This window comes from Heterodontus francisci, chromosome 9 (assembly GCF_036365525.1).
Source record: "Heterodontus francisci isolate sHetFra1 chromosome 9, sHetFra1.hap1, whole genome shotgun sequence".
Taxonomy (NCBI): Eukaryota; Metazoa; Chordata; class Chondrichthyes; order Heterodontiformes; family Heterodontidae; genus Heterodontus; species Heterodontus francisci.
In genome coordinates, this window is record NC_090379.1 from 14,016,197 (window position 1) to 14,036,819 (window position 20,623).

At 42.9% G+C, this 20,623-nt stretch overlaps 1 protein-coding gene across 2 annotated transcripts in view; it reads left to right on the forward strand.

The window, feature by feature from the left end:
• The first annotated feature begins 352 nt into the window (after positions 1-352).
• ston2 (stonin 2) overlaps positions 353-20,623 on the forward strand; it is a 144,458-nt gene continuing 124,187 nt past the window's right edge. For both annotated transcript variants that reach the window (XM_068038578.1, XM_068038579.1), the window contains exons 1-2: positions 353-514; positions 17,751-17,999. In XM_068038578.1, coding sequence (XP_067894679.1) covers positions 17,882-17,999 — 118 coding nt within the window. In that variant the 5' untranslated portion in view covers positions 353-514; positions 17,751-17,881. The remainder of the gene's footprint in view (positions 515-17,750; positions 18,000-20,623) is intronic.

Below are 20,623 nucleotides of genomic sequence, written 5' to 3' on the forward strand. Positions count from 1 at the left end.
AGTGTTCGTCTGGATTGTTGAGCTCAAGTCCTAAAGCCACCTTTGCTCCCTGACAGTTGTTAATCACTCACCAATAATTAATAAAGCCCAGTTGGCTTTTGCAAAGTAGGGGGGAAGTCATCGTCCTGAAACTGTTTCTCTCTCCATAGATGCTACTAAATATTTCCAGCTTTTAGCGTACTTGAAGAGAGGCTCAACAATTGACCAATCAGAGAGCGCTCCGGCGGCCTCGCCAATCACAAAGGAAGAAGCTTGGCTCATTTGACCAATAGACTCTGCGGGGATCTTGACCAATCAAAGGCCTGGACGTGGAGAGCCAATGAGAGGAGGCGGCTGCTGGGGGAGTCAAGGCAACGACTGGAGCGTGCGGCTCGAGCGGTTTGGAGCCGGTGTGCGCGCGTTGCGATTTTGAGGCGACTGTTTCTTCAGCTCGAGCGAAAGCGAGGAAGACGGTTTAACTTCAATTAAAGACGGGCGGTGATGGAATCAGGAATGTTATTGTACCCGAATCGAGGTGAATGGTTTATTATTTATAATTATTTTATATATGAAAGTTTCCACTGCCCCTCCCCACCTCATGTGTTTGTGGGAGCAGGTTGCTGTGTGAGAGCCTCGAGGATGCTGCCGGGTCCTAGTGACCCCCATGTCTTTCCCAAATGATTCAATCAACTGGTGACCCAACTCAAGTTCTTGTGTTTGGGCCTGAACATTCTCGACATTACTCTTGAGTTTTATTTGAACTCAACATTGAAAGTATGAACAAATCTCAGTCTTAAAACTCCAAATAGCTTTAGTAAATTGTACAAAAATTCATGAAAAGTTTAAATGTTGCCTCTGTTCTAAATTAGATCATTTCATTCAAAAAAATTATTGCCAATATTTGCACAGATTCTTTCAGACCTGTTGAGCATTTCCAGCATTTTCTGTTTTTACTTTAAAACGTGGACAGGTTGGTACTTAAATAACTCAAGTCTTCATTTTAAAGTCATTTAATTAAAAAAAAGACTTCGTCTTCAGAATGGTTTTAAAAAATTAAAAATAATTTAAAACTGGCAATTAACAGAAAATGGCATGAAAAAATTGTAAGGCTGGGTAAACAAGTGTTTTTCCAATAGAAAAATGTAGCATGATGGAGTTGTGCAGAAATATGGTTGTCGTATGCTGTTAGAAACCAGAACAAAATTCCAGCACAGAAGGAAGCCCGTTCAGCCCATCGTGTCTGCTCCGGCTGACAAATCTAATGCCCAATCTAATCCCTCCTTCCAGCACCTGGTTTGTAGCCTTGCAGGTTACAGCACTTCAGTTGCATGTTAATGAAAACGACTTGTTAGTTTTATTTTTTACCTTTTTATTATGATAGGTAATGAGAGTTATATGGCACTGATTTTATATGAAATTTCCATGCCAAAAAATTAGAATTCGTGTGGATGTGGTTGTTAGAAGTAGGTGCAAATGCCACAGAAGATAAATCTCCGTTAGTAAATCTTTGGAGGTAATTACAAGGTTAGATTTGTCACTCTTATCTGCACTCTGGGAATGTGAATTTAAGAGAATTTTTATGGACGCAGTCGTTGAAATCGTAACCAGTGGTAATAATGCCACGCAAGAAAACATAAAATAAATCTGAGTATATTTTGAGAGACAGTTACCGGTTTATCCTTACAATTCTTGGCTCCAGGAATATAATACGGCTCTCGGAATATTATAAATGCGCTATGTCATTCATTGTGGTTGGAGGTGGTTTGTAATATCAAGAGTTGGCGACATTGGGAGTGATTTAGATTGGAGGGGGAAATATAACCTATGGCAAAATATTTCCCTCCTCCCCAGTAATTCACACCTACACTCCGTGCTTCCTTGTATGGTGAATTCTGCCCAAACCCAATCCAAGTTTGCTTCTGGAAGCTGCTGAAGCAGAGGCATGTTTCACTCTTGTGCAGCTGGCTGGAGTGATATGGGAAGTAATAGGAAATAGATTGCTTTGTCTGAGGACACTTGCTAGTGTATAGAAATAAAAAATATTGTTTTCTTTTTAAAAACTGGAGAACTCGCAACTTTCTTCATTGTTGTAAACAACTAAGTGGGGTGCAGGGTGTTCATGTATTATGTTCAAAGGAAAGATTGTGTTAGACTAATATAAATCATGTTTTGCATTATATTTGTTTCTGGCAGCAAGTGGAGTTGCATTCCACAATTTTAATTGGATAGATTGTGATTTGGAAATAAAAATCCAATGTATATTTTGAGCTTTTACCATTGTAATGAAACTGGGAGAATATTTTGCTGAAACTGAAAATTAGTGTATCTTAGTTACTTTTTCATGTAATAAAGTAGTAAATTCTATAGGATGATACCTTTTTGAAATATGATAAAACATGCCTCATAATCTGCAGTGCCATGCAGTGTGAAAACTTTGAAGTCATGAGATTTTAACAAAGAAAAAGTGAAATGTAAATCCAGCTCTAAATGGATGAAGTCATGCATTCTGCCCATTTGAGTTTTAGTAGTTCTGTCACTTATCCACCGCACCCTTTTGCATGTACTTTTTCTCTTTCCTCCAGAGATGGGATAAGCTTTAGTTCTGTTTATGTCCTCAGTGGCAATCTCCTCCAAGTCCACTATGAGGTAAGTCAAAATGAGTTTTGACTTGACTCCAACTATATTAGGAGGTGCTGCAAATTGGAATTTTCCCAACACTTTCATGTCCACAATAACGAGGCATTTTCCATAGACGGGCCCACGTTTTACATGATCCAAAACTTATAAGCCTCATGTAGAGTGAGCGAATTCATGTACCACAGGATTGAAAATGACCCTTTCTTTGAGTTATATACTGGAACAATATACAGGATGCTCACTGTACACCCCTGAACGCTACAAAAGCCAGTCATGTATTTCAGTGAGTTTATTGCAAGATGTAAATTTCTACAGATGCAAAATAAATTAATATAAATGCAAAATATAACTTTCTCTAATGATTGAAACCATCTGTTTTGAATTCCCCAGTCTTTTAAATTGAGTCTTTTGATGAAATGTTGCCCAAGTCTATTTTACTGCAATTGCCTAGAAATATGATTGAATTGAGTGAGCAATGATGAGAAGCTAGCAGTTCTGATGAAGGATCACTGACCTGAAATGTTAACTCTCCACAAATGCTGCCAGACCTGCTGAGTATTTCCAGTATTTCTTGTTTTTATTTCAGATTTCCAGCATCTGCAGTATTTTGCTTTTATTATAATAAGGTATTTCGAGGCACAGTCCTTAAAATCTACATCTTTGACCAAGCTTTGGTTATCTACTTTATGTGGCTTGGTGTTATATTTTGTTTTATAATGCTTCTGTGAAGCACTTGAGATGTTTTATTACATTAAAGATGCTATATAAATATATTTTGTGGTGCCTTTTGAAAGAATTGCATGTTTAGCAAGATACCTACCCCTTGATGGCAAGGCCATTAGCAATAAGAGGTTCTTGTTGGTAAGGAAAATGCTTAGGAATAAACCTCAAGATGACCATGACAACACCAGCTTGTATTTATATAGCGCCTTCAGCATAGTGAAATGCACAAGGTGCTTCACAGGAGTGGTACAGTAAGGTTGCATGCAACATTATTTTGCAGGCTTTTCACATGTTTTACTGTAGGCTAAGGATTTTTGCCAGTTACTTCATCTGTATTCCTGACTTGGGATGTGTGATATTGGGTGTCCTGTCAGCAAAGAAAATGAACTTGATTTCTAACCTGTGATACCTGATGCTGAATGGGATCATAAAACTCTGTCCAAAAAACTCATAACGTAGGATTTCTCTGTCACAAACGATTAGTTTGGGGATTGGTACCTTTCTCATAAGGTACTGCCTCTAGTGAATGAGTTGTAGGAAAAACAAATGTTACCTTTGCTGAATTAATGATTCTGCAAGACCCTTTGGGAACGAGCGACCATAATATGATCGAATTCTTCATCAGGATGGAGAGTGACGTAGTTGATTGAGGCAAGGGTCCTGAATCTTAGTAAAGGAAACTACAAAGGTATGAGGCGCGAGTTGGCCATGACGGATTGGGAAACGTTACTTAAAGGGATGATGGTGGATAGGCAATGGCAAACATTTAAAGAGCGCATGGATGAACTGCAACAATTGTTTATCCCTGTCTGGCGCAAAAGTAAAATGGGAAAGGTAGCCAAACCATGGCTTACAAGGGAAATTAGAGATAGCATTAGATCCAAGTAAGAGGCATATAGATTTGCCAGGAAAAACAACAGACCTGAGGATTGGGAGCAGTTTAGAATTCAGCAAAGGAGGACCAAGGGATTGATTAAGAAGGGGAAAATAGAGTACGAGAGCAAGCTTGCGGGGAACATAAAAACTGACTGTAAAAGTTTCTATAGGTATGTGAAGCGAAAAAGATTGGTGAAGACAAATGTAGGTCCCTTACTGTCATAAACAGGGGAATTTATTATGGGGAACAAAGAAATGGCTGACCAAATAAATGCATACTTTGGTTCTGTCTTCACAAAGGAGGATGCAAATATCATACCAGAAATGTTGGGGAACACAGGGCTGAGTGAGAGAGAGGAACTGAAAGAAATCAGTATTAGTAGAGAAATGGTGTTGGGGAAATTGATGGGATTGAAGGCCGAAAAATCCCCAGGGCCTGATGGTATGCATCCCAGAGTACTTAAGAAAGTGGCCCTAGAAATACTGGATGCATTGGTGGTCATCTTCCAAGATTCTCTAGACTCTGGAACATTTCCTACAGATTGGAGGGTAGCTAATGTAATCCCACTATTTAAAAAGGGAGGAAGAGAGAAAGCAGGGAATTATCGACCAGTCAGCCTGTCGTCGGTAGTGGGGATAATTCTACAGTCCATTATCAAAGATTTTATAGCAGAGCACTTTGAGAACAGTCGTAGAATCGGGCAGAGTCAGCATGGATTTACGAAAGGGAAATCATGCTTGACAAATCTTCTAGAATTCTTCGAAGATGTAACTAGTAGAGTTGATGAGGGGGAGCCAGTGGATGTAGTTTATTTGGACTTTCGGAAGGCTTTTGACAAAGTCCCACATAAGAGATTAGCGTGTAAAATTAAAGTGCATGGGATTGGGGGGAGTGTATTGCGATGTATGAAAATTGGTTGGCAGACAGGAAACAAAGAGTAAGGATCAATGGGTCTTTTTCTGAATGGCAGGCAGTGACTAGTGCGGTACCGCAGGGATCGGTGCTAGGACCCCAGCTATTCACAATATACATTAATGATTTAGATGAGGGAACTAAATGTAATATCTCCAAATTTACAGATGACACAAAACTGGGTGGGAGGGTGAGTTGTGAGGAGGATGCAGAGGGGCTTCAGGGTGATTTGGACAAGTTGAGTGAGTGGGCTAATGCATGGCAGATGCAGTATAATGTGGATAAGTGTGAGGTTATCCACTTTGGTAGCAAAAACAGGCAGATTATTATCTGAACGGCTATAAACTGAGAGGGGAATATGCAGCAAGACCTGGGTGTTCTCGTACACCAGTCACTGAAGGAATGCATGCAGGTGCAACAGGCGGTAAAAATGGCAAATGGTATGTTGGCCTTCATAACGAGAGGATTTGAGTACAGGAGCAGGGATGTCTTGCTGCAATTATACAGGGCCTTGGTGAGGCCACACCTGGAATATTGTGTGCAGTTTTGGTCTCCTTATCTGAGGAAGGATGTTCTTGCTATAGAGGGAGTGCAGCGAAGGTTTACCAGAGTGATTCCTGGGATGGCGGGACTGACCTATGAGGAGAGATTGAGTCGGTTAGGATTATATTTGCTGGAGTTCAGAAGAGTGAGGGGGGATCTCACAGAAACCTATAAAATTCTAACAGGACTTGACAGGGTAGATGCAGGAAGGATGTTCCCCATGGTGGGGGAGTTCAGAACCAGGGATCATAGTCTAAGGATATGGGGTAAACCTTTCAGGACTGAGATGAGGAGAAATTTCTTCACCAAGAGAGTGGTGAGACTGTGAAATTCGCTACCACAGAAAGCAGTTGAGGCCAAAACATTGTATGCTTTAAAGAAGGAGTTAGATATATCTCTGGGGTCTAAAGGGATCAAAGGGTATGGGGCAAAAGCCAGAACAGGCTACTGAGTTGGATGATCAGCCATGGTCATAATTTTTTTTTTTATTTGTTTTTATTTAGAGATACAGCACTGAAACAGGCCCTTCGGCCCACCGAGTCTGTGCCGACCATCAACCACCCATTTATACTAATCCTACACTAACTCCATATTCCTACCACATCCCCACCTGTCCCTCTATTCCCCTATCACCTACCTATACTGTAGGCAATTTATAATGGCCAATTTACCTATCAACCTGCAATTCTTTTGGTGGTGGGAGGAAACTGGAGTACCCGGCGAAAACCCACGCAGACACAGGGAGAACTTGCAAACTCCACACAGGCAGTACCCAGAATTGAACCCGGGTCGCTGGAACTGTGAGGCTGCAGTGCTAACCACTGTGCCACTGTGAATGGCAGAGCAGGCTCGAAGGGCCGAATGGCCTACTCCTGTTCCTATTTTCTGTGTTTCTTGTGACTTGAGTGTTTTGAAGGCTGTAGGTGCTCAGTCATGCAGCTCAAACCTCTGACAACAATTTAGTGTTAATGTCATTAAGTAGTTATTAGAGGTTTCAGTACCTGTCTTTCCATCTGGCACCTGTTGTTTTTGTTGTTTGCTGCTGCTTATGTTCCTCTGGAAACATAATTTTTCTTTCACATCCGCAATGCCCCATAGGATTATATCTTCGTTTGATGAGTTCTGCGGAAATTATGCCAGCATGCTTGAAGTCAGTGGAATTCAAGTTTGAGAGATGTATAATGGCTGACTGGATACCGGCCATTTTACACTCGCACCCGAAGTCCAAATTACCCCCTTCTGTGTCAGATTGCCATTTTGTTTTTAGTATTGTTCAGTCATCACCCCTCTCTTCAAAAAAACCAACCCTTGACCCTGCAAACTACCATCCCATCTCCAACCTCCTTTTCCTATCCAAATTCCTTGAATGTCTCTTCTGCTCCTGCACCATTTCCTCTCGTGTCCCCCAAGGATCTATCCTTAGCCCACCCCTGCAGTTGTCCACATGCTTCTTCTCAGCGACATCATCTGAAAGCTGGCGTTTGTCATCAGCATACATGTGAAAACTCTCAGTTCTACCTCACCACCACTTCCCTTGACTCCTCCACCGTTAGTAAATTATCAAACTGCTTATTTATTAATTAATTAAATATTGGGAAAACTGAAGCCATTATTTTTGGTCCCAGTTCCAAGCTCCGTTCCCTAGTTACCAACTCCATTCCTCTCCCTGGCAACAGTCTCCTCACAACCTTGGTGTCACATTTGATCACGAGATGAGCTTCTGACCTAATTCGTGCCATCACTAAGACTGCCTATTTCCACCTGTGGAACATCCCCTGACTTTGCCTTGTCTCAGCTCATCTGCTGAAACTCTCATTCATATTTTCGTTCCCTCTAGACTTGATTATTCTAACGCTCTTCTGGCTGGTCTCCCACATTCTATTCTCCATAAACTTGAGCTCATCCAAAACTCTGTTGCCTGTGTCTTAACTCATGCTAAGTCCCATTCTTCTATTACCCCTGTGCTCGCTGACCTACATTGGCTCCCAGTCAAGCAACATCTTGACTTTAAAATTCTCGTCCTTGTTTTCAAATCCTTCCATGGCCTTGCTGCTCTAACCCTCGCCTCTTGTGCATCCTGACTTTCATTGCTGCACCATTGGTGGCCATGCCTTCAGTTGCCTGGGCCCCAAGCTCTGGAATACCTTCCCTACATCTCTCTGCCTCTTCACCTTGCTCTTCTCCTTGAAGACACTCCTTAAAACCTACTTCTTTAGCCAACCCACCTGACCTAATATCTCCTTTTGTAGCTTGATGTCATACTTTGTTTTATGATCCTGTAAAGCATCTTGGGACGTTAAAGGTGCTATATAAATAAGTTGGTGTTGTATTATTGTAGGACATCAATCAGTTGGGCAATCGTTTTTTTGCCATTTCTGCTGATGCGCTGTTACCACTACTGGTGAATATTGATGCAAAATACAATATTAAGTAAGCCTCGTTTTAGTTCACTTTGGTTAAATTTGGTGAAATAAGAGACTAAGTAGAGATTTTGTGGCCAGGATTGAATGACTATTACCACTTTTATAATCTACTATAACTGGAAATGAGTTGAAAATATTAAACTAAAATGCATAATGTAGCTGGATAATACCTTATTAAATACTATCTACTGACGCTATTTAGAATTCACTTCATTCAGTTTTTAACTGAGCAAAAAAAAGTCCCCGTGCCGCTTTAATGTTGTTGCTTAAATCAATTAAAGATATGACTTTAAATTTTCAGTGGTAGACTTTTAATTGTCATGCTTAAAGCTGTATGTTATCTTAACAAGATAGCAGTGGGGATAAAAGTATCTTGGATCTAGATGTACTCCGGTTGTCAATGAATAAATTCATAAGTGTTATTGAGCTTAATTGAAAGTATATATTCTTTTCCAAAACTAAATATACTTACTATGCTCCACTTTCTTATTTTTATTAAAATACTGATAACTTACCTGAGGTATTGTTCCAGATGAGTTCATAAATACAGGTTTCTTTATATTACGTGATCTTTGGAAAGAGATTTCAGAGTCAAACGACATCTTTACATAGCAAAATTGAATGAGAAACCCTGACATTCTAACTTGCAATTGTCAACATTAACAGAAAGGCTTGACAGTAGGAATTGATATAAAAACAGAAAATGCCGGAAATTTTCAGCAGGTGTGGCAGCATCTGTGGAGAGAGAAACAGAGTTAGCATTTCACGTCTGTGACCTGTATTCAGGATAAATTTCTTTATGCAATAGATTTTCGGAGCAGAGTGTGCTTTGTGACAGGAAGTGGTTGAAGCAGAGATCATTTAAGGAAAAAATGTCTAAGTGTAAAGCAGAGGAAGAAACAAGATTATGGGGAAAGAGCAGGACTGTTAACTTAGTTTTGGATTTCTCTCACAAAGAGCCAGCACAGACATGAAAGGCTGAATGCTGTAAATGTCTATAGTTATAAAATATTTTCTTTCTGTGGGAGGTCTCTTCCTTTGAGATTTTTGTGTTGATCTACATTATTTCTCTGAATGCTTCTTACCACTTCACGTCTTCCTTTTGGGTGGTTTTGAATTTTTCTGACTGCTGCCACTGTTTCTCTGTGTTTCTCTACTGTGAGATGAAGTTGATCTTGGGAGACTGCAGATGGGGTGGATTGTGTGTGGCTTCTCTCCCTTTCATGATGAAATACTTTGCTGTGTCTAGTAGAGAACTGAGGGTACTTAACTAATGGAAGCAACCAAGGCTGACTGATGCACAGTCTTGGAGTTTTAACCGATTGAGGCAAATGAGGTCAGTTGACAACTATGAAAGGTCAAGTGACATGAAGTCCTGGGTGTGGGCCAATAAAGATAAGCAAGGTTAAGTTAACATGCAGGCCTGAGGCTCTGTTTACATATTAAAATTGAGTGATCTGCTTATCTGCAACTTGACTAACAGCAAGTGAGCTCGAGTGACATGTTCTCTGTTTGGTCAACGAAGTGGATGAATGAGTACTGCCAAGCCCAGAAATTCAATTCGTGGAAGTAAGTGAGTTCAGCTTACCTTAAGTGGCGGGACTGACGTATGAGGAGAGATTGAGTCGGTTAGGATTATATTCGCTGGAGTTCAGAAGAGTGAGGGGGGATCTCATAGAAACCTATAAAGTTCAAACAAGACTTGACAGCGTAGATGCAGGAAGGATGTTCCTGATGGTGGGGGAGTCCAGAACCAGGGGTCATAGTCTAAGGATGCGGGAGAAACCTTTCAGAACTGAGATGAGGAGAAATTTCTTCACCAAGAGAGTGGTGAGCCTGTGGAGTTCGCTACCACAGAAAGCAGTCGAGGCCAAAACATTGTATGTTTTCAAAAAGGAGTTAGATATAGCTCTGGAGTCTACAGGGATCAAAGGGTATGGGGCGAAAGCCGGAACCGGTTACTGAGTTGGATGATCAGCCATGATCATAATGAATGGTGGAGCAGGTTCGAAGGCCTTAATGGCCTACTCCTGCTCCTATTTTCTATGTTACTATGTTTCAACTGATTGGCAACTTTGACAGCAAACTTGAGTGGCACATGGCCTGGAGCAGATTTACATGACCTGCAGTCCAAGGCTTATCCAATGGAAATGAGAGGTTAGGTGATAGGCAGTGCTGGGGCTAGGCCAACGTAAGCAAGTGAAGTTGAGTGGCATGTAGCCTTGTGCTTGTCTAATGGAAAGAAGTGAGGTTTAATGACACTCGGTGAGCCATGGCTAATTGGAACAAATGACTTGGTGACCAGCTGTCCTAGGACTGTGTTTATTCATAAAGTTTTTAAAATTTCTTTTTAGTGCTGAAAATACCTTCTAATAAGTAAACATTTCTCTTCAGAGCATTCTACAGATTAATAATTATTCCTTTGGGAAATTCCACCCACTGTTATGGTCTGGAGTTCAGGGCAACAAACTTCTGTTTCCTGTTTTGGACTTGATATAAATCTTTCATTTGGCAGATAAGTGTGGGTGTGTTGCAGTGAGTGTCCTAGTTTTGTGTTTTTTGCAGTGTATTTTCATTTACTGCAGTTAATATGACATAAAACTAAAATATATATATTTAATATTTTTATTTTAAAAATGACTTTCCTCTTGAGTCCCTTGTGTCTTAATGATCAAAGCTTGAACTAACTGATGGATTGTGATGGGGCAGCTTTGCAGACTTTATTATATAAAAACAAGAAATGCTGGAAATACACAGGTTTGGCAGCATCTGTGGAGAGAGAAGCAGAGTTAACATTTCAGGTCAAGTGATCCTTCATCAGAACGGGCAAATATTAGAAAAGACTTTAAGAGACCACGTCTGCTGACGAGCTGAAAGGCTTTGGTGAGAACAATGAAAGCAACGTAGAGGGGCATCTGTTGTTCGCGGCATTTCTCCTGTAGCTGGCGAAGGAAGAACAGCATGTCAATGGTGGATCTCTCTGCTCGAAAGCCACACTGTGCCTCAGGGTAGACATGCTCAGCCAGCTTCTGGAGCCTGTTTAAAACGAGTCAAGCGAAGACTTTCCCCTCCATGCTGAGCAGGGAGATTCCATGGTAGTTGTTGCAGTCACCCTTGTTCTTATAGTGGGTGATGATATTGGCATCGTGCATGTCCTGTGGTACTGCTCCCTCATTCCAGCACAGGCAAAGCAGTTCGTGGAGTGCTGAAAGTATAGCAGGCTTGGCACTTTTGATTATTTCAGGGGTAATGCCTTCCTTCCCAGGGGCTTTTCCACTGGCTAGAGAATCAGTGGCATCACTGAGTTCCGATTTTGTTGGCTGGCTGTTTGTCCATCTCATCCATGACTGGCAGAGACTGGGCTGCATTGAGGGTGGTCTCATTGACAACATTTTCCCTGGAGTACAGTTCTAGGTCGTGCTCCACCCAGCGGTCCATTTGCTTGCGTTGGTCAGTAATCGTGACATTATGGGACAGGATGTCAGAAATGCTCCATCCATCAATATCGGCGACAATGCTCTGGAAGTGGTTCAAGAGTTCACCTACCTAGGCTCAACTATCACCAATACCTTGTCTCTCGATGCAGAAATCAACAAGCGCATGGGAAAGGTATCCACTGCTATGTCCAGACTGGCCAAGAGAGTGTGGGAAAATGGCGCACTGACACGGAACACAAAAGTCCGAGTGTATTAAGACTGTGTCCTCAGTACCTTGCTCTACGGCAGCGAGGCCTGGACAACGCATGTCAGCCAAGAATGACGTCTCAGTTCATTCCTGCTTTGCTGCCTGCGAAGAATCCTTGACATCAGGTGGCAGGACCGTATCTCCAACGCAGAAGTCCTTGAGGCGGCCAACATCCCCAGTAGACACACCCTACTGAGCCAGCGGTGCTTGAGATGGCTTGGCCATGTGAGCCGCATGGAAGATGGCAGGATCCCCAAGGGCACATTGTACAGCGAGCTCGTCACTGGTATCAGACCCACCGGCCATCCATGTCTCTGCTTTAAAGACGTCTGCAAACGTGACATGAAGTCCTGTGACATTGACCACAAGTTGTGGGAGTCAGTTGCCAGTGATCGGCAGAGCTGGCGGACAGCCATAAAGGCGGGGCTAAAGAGTGGCGAGTCGAAGAGACTTAGCAGTTGGCAGGAAAAAAGACAGAAGCGCAAGGGGAGAGCCAACTGTGTAACAGCCCCGACAACCAATTTTATCTGCAGCGCCTGTGGAAGAGTCTGTCACTCTAGATTTGGCCTTTATAGCCACTCCAGGTGCTGCTTCACAAACCACTGACCACCTTCAGGCGCTTAGCCATTGTCTCTCGAGACAAGGAGTTGAAAGAAGAAGAATAGGTTTTAAGCAAATAAAGCAGGGTGGGGCAAGAGGCAACAAAAGAGGTGTTGATAGGACAAGGTTACAGAGAATAACTGACTAACAGAAGGTCATGGAGCAAAGGCAAAGGGTATGTTAATGGTGTGGTGAAAGACAAAGCGTTCGTGCAGAGAGGGTGTTACTTGACAGAAAAAAGAACAGCCCTGGCCCAAAGTACATACATGGGAAAAAAACAGTGGGTAGACACAGTAGAAACAAACTAAACAAACTAAAATCAAATAAACAAATGAAGAAAAAATAAAAAGGGGGGCCCGTCATACTCTGAAATTATTGAACTCAATGTTCAGTCTGGCAGACTGTAGCGTGCCTAATCGGTAAATGAGATGCTGTTCCTTGAGCTTGCGTTGATGTTCGCCGGAACACTCCAGCAATCCCAGGACAGAGATGTGAGCATGAGAGCAGTGGGGTGTGTTGAAATGGCCAGCAACCAGAAGCTTGGGGTCCAGCGTGCTGCCACTATCAAACGAATCTTCCCCTCCCAAGTCAGCATTCCACGATCGACTGCAACAGGAGCAGATTCTGCATGCTTTTCTTGAATTGGGACATCTCCTGCCTCTCTTTCGCCTTCTGAACACCTTTGAGGATGAAGAGCCTCTTGATGTTGGCCTTGATTGCTTCCCACCAGTGCATTAGGGATTCTGAGGCGTTTCACGGTTCTCCAATCTTTGTAATCCCTTTTGAGTTCTTTGAAATTTTCTGGGGTGAACAGTTTCACTTTCAGCTTCCAAGTGCCATTACCAACCCTCTAGTCTACCTGTAGATCATGGTTGGTAAGCAGGAGGCAGTGGTCAGAGAATAACACCAGCTTGACTTTGGATCTGAGTGTGAATGCTCAGGACACAAACAGGAAGTTGATCCTGGAACGGACGGACCCATCTGGTCAGGTTATCTATGCAGCACTCTATCTGCAGGGTTGTTGAAGATGTCGTGCAGCTTGGCGTCTTTTACCGTTTCTGTCAGGAGCCTGGACTTGGCATTCAGTTTACTTTAGCCCTTCCGGATCGTCCAGCTGCATAGATGATGCAGTTGAAGTCACCACCTGAAATAACCAACCTGGACTTCCCCAGAAGGTCAGCAGTGGGGATGTTCGCTGATGATTGCACAATGTTCAACACCATTCGCGACTCCTCAGATGCTGAAGCAGTCTGTGTAGAAATGCAGCAAGACTTGGGCTGATATGTGGCAAGTAACATTTGTGCCACACAGTGCCAGGCAATGACCATCTCCAACAAGAGAGAATCTAATCATCTCCCCATGACATTCAATGACATTATGATCACTGAATCCCCCACTATCAACATTCTAGGAGTTACCATTGACCGGAAACTGAACTGGAGTAGCCAGTGGCTACAAGAGCAGTTCAGAGGCTAGGAATCCTGTGGCGAGTAACGCACCTCCTGATTCCCCAAAGCCTGTGCAGGTCCAACAACACTCAAGAAGCTCGACGACATCCAGGGCAAAGCAGCCTGCTTGATTGGCACCCCATCCACAAATGTTCACTCCCTCCACCACGAATGCACAGTGGCAGCAGTGTGTTCCATCTACAAGGTGCACTGCAGCAATGCACCAAGGCTCCTTAGACAGCACCTTCCAAGCCCACAACCTCTACCAACTCGAAGGACAAGAGCAGCAAATACATGGGAACACCACCATCTGCAAGTTCCCCTCCAAGTCACACACCATCCTGATTTGGAACTATATCACCGTTCCTTCACTGTTGCTGGGTCAAAATCCTGGAACTCCCTTCCTAACAGCCCTGTGGGTGTATCTACCTCACATGGACTGTAGCAGTTAAAGAAGGCAGCTCACCACCACTAGTAGCCCTACTAATGAGGGATGCCATTTTTGGAACTCTGGAGCCCTCGTTATTTCATTGCAATGAAAGAATTTTTAAAAAAAGTTTCTTGATTAGACAAATCTATCTTGTACTTTGCCTAAAAATATACATCGTCAGGGTAACCATTCTGAGCCCAGTGAGAAAGCTATTCATGTGGACTGCCACACAGTCTTAGTTGTAGTGTTCTATAGGATGTTAATCTGCACTTAGTGCTGTGTCTCCAGCTTCCCTTGTTCCAGTGTTTTATTCTTTTACGTCTGCCCGCAAGGGTGGTGGAAGTGCAGACAATCCATCATTTGAAAAGGAAATTGAATGGGCACTTAAAGAAATAATGTTGCAGGGCTAATAGAATCAAGTGGGGGGAGCAAGACTGACTGGATTTCTCTGTGGAGAGCTGGCATGGACTCGATGGGCCAAATGGCCTCCATCAATGCTGTAAATGACTCTGCCTCCATTAGTAGAGCCCTACCAAATTCACGGCCGTGCAAAATACGTCATGGATTGTGAAATCTCAGGTCCCCCGTGAAATCGGCCATTTTGCAAACTTCGTGTGTTTTATTCATTGACACAAGGCTCACCTCACTGCTGGACATTTTGCAAACATTGCCTGTTTTAGTGATTGATGCAAGGCTCAACGTGTTGATTTGTAGATGAGGGAGAGCCTCTGGTGCAGTTTTGAGAGAAGCAGTCTCCAGTATTAGCAGACAAGTGACAATGCCAGAATGAGCAAATCAAAAATGGCCACAACCATTACTACGGCGCATCGAGTGAAAGCATTTGGAAGCCAAATTCTGCATGCTGATAGTGGAATACTGTTTAGTACAAGCTGCAGTGTTTCGTTGGATCACACATGGCGGGCAATGATTCAGTGCCACTTAGAGTCCGAAAGCAATTGCAGCAGACAGAGAGCATCTGATACCGCACTGCTGGAAAACAAACACACAAAAAAACGAGCAACAATTTAATCTCTTTCAAAGAAGTCAACAGAGAGCTCAGATAATCATCAGTTGGTTACAGTGGAATTTGTGGATGCTTTTGCAAACGCCAATACACATTGGAAAAGCTTGATCGCCCAAAGCTGCGGGTATTCATTCAACGTAATGTGCAAAATGATAGTTTATTTGCACTTAGCAAGCAACCATGATAGGACAGTGGCAATGCAACTTACACAACAAAATCTTTCAATCTAGGCTCCAATGCTATCGATATTACATGTAATGCACATATATTTTCTCTTGTCAGTGAACTATGGAAAAGCAAGTTTGATAAAGTCAACAAACTGGTCAGCTACATTATAAAGATCTTCAAACACTGCCCTAGCTGCAAGCTTCAATACAGGCAACACATTGCAAATGTAGCTGAAGTTGGGGAACAAAACATTGCCCTTCCTCCTATGCCATTAATTACACATTCGAATTCTTGGTCTTGGGCAGTACAGTATCGTACAGCTCACCTGAAATACTACTCAGACTTTGTCTCAGAAGCGCTCACATTGACACCGAAAATACAGCTTTTAACAGACATTGTAACCCTTCACAGATTTAAGGTGATTGATAGAAGGATTAGAGGGGACATGAGGAGAAACCTTTCACCCAGAGGGTGGTGGGTGTCTGGAATTCACCGCCAGGAACGGTGGTGGAGGCAAAAACCCTCAATTCTTTTAAGAGGTACCTGGACATGTATCTGAAGTGCTGTAACCTGCAAGGCTATGGACCAAGTGCTAGAAGGTGGGATTTGACTGGACGGCTAGTTTTTTTCCGGCTGGCACGGACGATGGGCTGAATGGTCTCCTTCTGTGCCATAATTGTTCTATAGTTCTAAATGATGCTCGGCTTAATGAGGAGGTTCAGTTTGTTGCCAAGAATGCTACACGACGGATTAATCACTTGGTTTGAATCTCCACCTCACAATCCACAAAGCGTACAATAAAGTAATGGTTGTACTGTCTGGGCTGAAGAACAGTTGAATAAGGGATAGTGGTAATGTTGCTAAACTAGTAATCCAGAGGCCCAGTCTAATGCCTTGGGGACATGGGTTCAAATCCCAACACGGCAGCTGTTAATAAAAATCTGGAATTGAAAGCTAGTCTCAATAATGTTGCCATGAAACTATCATCAATTGTTGCAAAAACCTATCTGGTTCACTAATGTCCTTTTAGGGAAGGAAATCTGCCATCCTTACCCAGTCTGGCCTACATGTGGCTCCAACCCACAGCAATGTTGTTGATTCTTAACTGTCCTCTGACACTGCCTGGGAAGCCACTCAGTTGTCAAGGGCAATTAGGAATGGGCAACAAATGCTGGCCTTGCCAGCAATGCCCACATCCCATGAAAAAAAAACTCTTACTGAATTAAATGCCTGTGCTCAACAGGTGTTTTCTTGCATGGCAAAGAAACTCAAACAATATGACTCTTCCTGATAGCAGTAAATCGGTGAAGAAAAAGTGGTTCAGATGTTTTTGCAACCAATTCCCGAAAGCTGTGCGTATCTCTAACCTTGCACAAATGCACCTGGTGATGATGGATTTAAACTCATTTGATGTAATTCCTGCATATAAAAGCATTGCAAAAGAAGCAGGTTGTACTTTTCCTGTGCTGCAGTTTTGGAACTCTGTGGAATGCAGAATCTCCCACCTTGCAAGATTAGTATGGCGCTGTCTGACAATTCCAGCAAACTCTGTGGACGGGAAGAGAGCTGTGTCTAAACATGGACAGTTTTTAAGTATACAATAAATGCCATTTGAAACCAGAAACCTCCCTTATCTTTTTTTTAGTTTTAAATAATTTTCATGGTTTGTTGTGACACTGAAATTTACAATTTAAATATGTGAAATCATGAAATTCAGAATTCTTAAAATGCTGTTGCCGTGAAATGTGTAAGATTTGACTCTGAATTTGATGGGGCCCTATCTGGATGCAGAACTATTTTTTGAAGCTTCTCCTGTTGTGACACCATGCCAGTTTTGTTCCAGTGATGATGTGATTAGGAACAATGAGCAATGGCCTGCACTCCTCTTTTGTGATGTCACTGGAGAGGAATATTGTGATTTTATTGCAGTGTAACATTTTGTACAAAATGTATCTTGCTGGCTTTCTCTGACTGTAAACTTTAGAAATTCTAAAATGTGAGCTCAAACTACATGGAAGCGGCACACTGGAAAGCATGCAAATAGCTCCTGCTACAAAATTTCAGATTTGCAGCAGTTTGCTTATCAATTGCTTGCCATTGAACAATTATGTGAGAGCCTAAGTAAGAGGGGAAAGCCAAACTTGCAATTAAAAACTGAATTTTGAAGTGCATTGCTTGGTGTTTTTATGACTCTGAATGTTTGTTAGATAAGTAAGGTTGATTATTCACCAATGGCATTGCGTGATTAGATGCTTTGTTCCCCTAACTGATCTTATGACGAGATGCTTTTTATGTTTTACAGTGAAATTTCATGGAGTTGTACCATGATTGGTGCCCTAATCAAGGAGTTACCAAGGGAATTGATGAAGTTGCTTTGGAAGAAAGTTAACCTTCAACGTTGCTACCCTATCACAGTATTACTGCAGTATCAGGATGAACAATTTGTACACACTTGATACAATGTTATCTACTAATGTGATCGCTACCCACAGATCAGAGTGGGTCTCCTTTAATGATGATGCACAAGGCACAGCATATGCAAGTGATGCAGGTACAATTATGGGAAATTGATATTTCATGTATCCGAATCTTTACAGAATTTGTCTAATTTTCAATCAGCAGAAAAGATACAGGAGCTCTGCAATAGGCGCTGTGACAACCTATGTTTCAAATGACCTGTTTTAATCAGGATTTCATGCTCATTAAGCAACACCATTGAGAAATGCAGTGGCAGTGCACAGGATTGCCAAGTCAGTAAAAATCGAAGAGCAGAAAACTGCGCTTTCACTTCAAGCACTGATTGAATTCCGCCTAATATATTGCACGTTGAGAACTGTGCATCACAGTTTAGCAAAGTATTATTGATGCTTAAAATACACAATGTTGTTCTCTTCTTGTACCCAAAGAATGCAATTTGTGAAAACTGATTAGTTTTAAACAAAAAACTCTTTGTATAAGAAAACATTTAACTTTTTATCTTCTGATGTACTGTCTGCATATGAACATACAAATTAGAAGCAGGATTAGGCCACTCGGCCCATCAAGCCTGCCCCACCATTCAATAAGATCATGGCTGATCTGATTGTAACCTCGACTCCACATTCCAACCAACCCCCCCGATTAACTTTTCACCCCCTTGCTTATCAAGAATCTGTCTGTCTCTGCGTTAAAAATGTTCAAAGGCTCTGCTTCCACTGCATTTTGAGGAAGAGAGTTCCAAAGAGACCCTCAGAAAATTTCTCCGCATCTCTGTCTTAAATGGGCAACCCCTTATTTTTAACTAGTGACCCTGAGTTCTGGATTCTCCCACAGGATTCACCCTGTCAATACCCCTCGGGATTTTGTATGTTTCAATCAAGTCGTCTTCTAAACTCCAGCGGATGCAAGCCCAGCCTGCACAACCTTTCCTCATAGACACATTCCTCATAAGGGGAGGCTGTGGCGTAGTGGTAATATCACTGGACTGGTAATCCAGAGGTCCAGGCTAGTCTTGTGACATGGGTTTGAATCCCACCATGGCAGATGGTGAAATTTGAATTTAATTAATAAAAATGGAATTTAAAAAATAGCTAGTCTAATGGTGACCATGTAACGATTGTCGATTGTTGAAAAAAACCCATCTGGTTCACTAATGTCCTTTAGGGAATGAAATCTGCCATCCTTACCTGGTCTGGTCTACGTGTGACTCCAGACCCCAGCAATGTGGTTGACTCTTAAATGCCCTCTGAAATGGCCCAGCAAACTACTCAGTTCAAGAGCAATTAGGGATGGGCAATAAATGTTGGCCTAGCCAGCGGCACCCACATCCAATGAATGAATAAAAAGAAAAGTGTGACTCCTGACAACGGAGCAGCCTCCTGATGTCATCAGAGCGCTCCAAGCTGTGCACATGCGCAAACGATCTCCTGTGCTCAGATGCTGCGCATACGCAGCCTACGTCTTACCTTGCCAGGACTAACGAGCGCATGCACAGAAAAATGCTCTCCCCGTTGGCCACTCACTCCAGGCCACTCGCTCCTCACTCTCCCCACCACCACCCCCCCAGCTCCCCAGCCGCTCGATCCCAATCCTCCTGCTCTCCGGCCCCTCCCTCCCCACTTCTTCCCCCCCCCCCCCCCATCCCCCATTCCATCCAGCCACTAGCTAGCTCTAGGCTGTGGGCTGCTTCCCTTCTCTCGGCCATTCACTCTGCCAGAAGAAGCAAAGCGTGGGGTGATGGGGCGATGTAGGAGTGAATGCCAGAGAGGAGAGAAGAGGCACGGCTAGTGCCTGAAGGGATTGGGGGGGTGGGGGGGGGTGGTGGGGAGTGAGCGGCTGGAGAGCGGGATGGCGCTGGTACCTCACAGAATTATGGAGGGTGTGCAGCACTGTCAGAGGTGCTGTCCTTCTGATGAGACTTTAAACAGCGCAATGTTCTCCGTGTATGAAACATGGGCGGCACAGTGGAGCAGTGGTTAGCACCGCAGCCTCACAGCTCCAGGGACCCGGGTTCAATTCTGGGTACTGCCTGTGTGGAGTTTGCAAGTTCTCCCTGTGTCTGCGTGGGTTTTCGCCAGGTGCTCCGGTTTCCTCCCACATGCCAAAGACTTGCAGGTGGTAGGTAAATTGGCCATTGTAAATTGCCCCTAGTGTAGGTAGGTGATAGGGAGTATGGGATTACTGTAGGGTTAGTATAAATGGGTGGTTGTTGGTCGGCACAGACTCGGTGGGCCGAAGGGCCTGTTTCAGTGCTGTAGCTCTAAATCAATAAATAAAAATAAATAAATGTCAATTGTGTGCTGCTATGGGTTGAAGTTGTTTTTCTGTGATAAATTGAGCAGCGCCATCTTTAATCCTGGCAGCAGCCTGAACATCGCAGACAGTGACTTTTAAGTCGATGAGGCTGCATTTGCTAGTACAGCGCCACCTAGTGGTTGTGTTGTCAGCATTCAAGTTATTAGTCTAGTAAACCTTCTCTGAACTGCTTCTAATGTTTTTACATCCTTCCTTAAATAAGGAGACCAGTACTGTATACAGTACTCCAGATGTGGTCTCACCAATGCCCTGTATAACTGAAGCATAACCTTCTGATTTTTGTATTCATTTCTTCTCGCAATAAAATATAACATTCAATTAGCTTTCCTAATTACTTGCTGAATCTGCATACTAACGTTTTGTGATTCACACACTAGGACA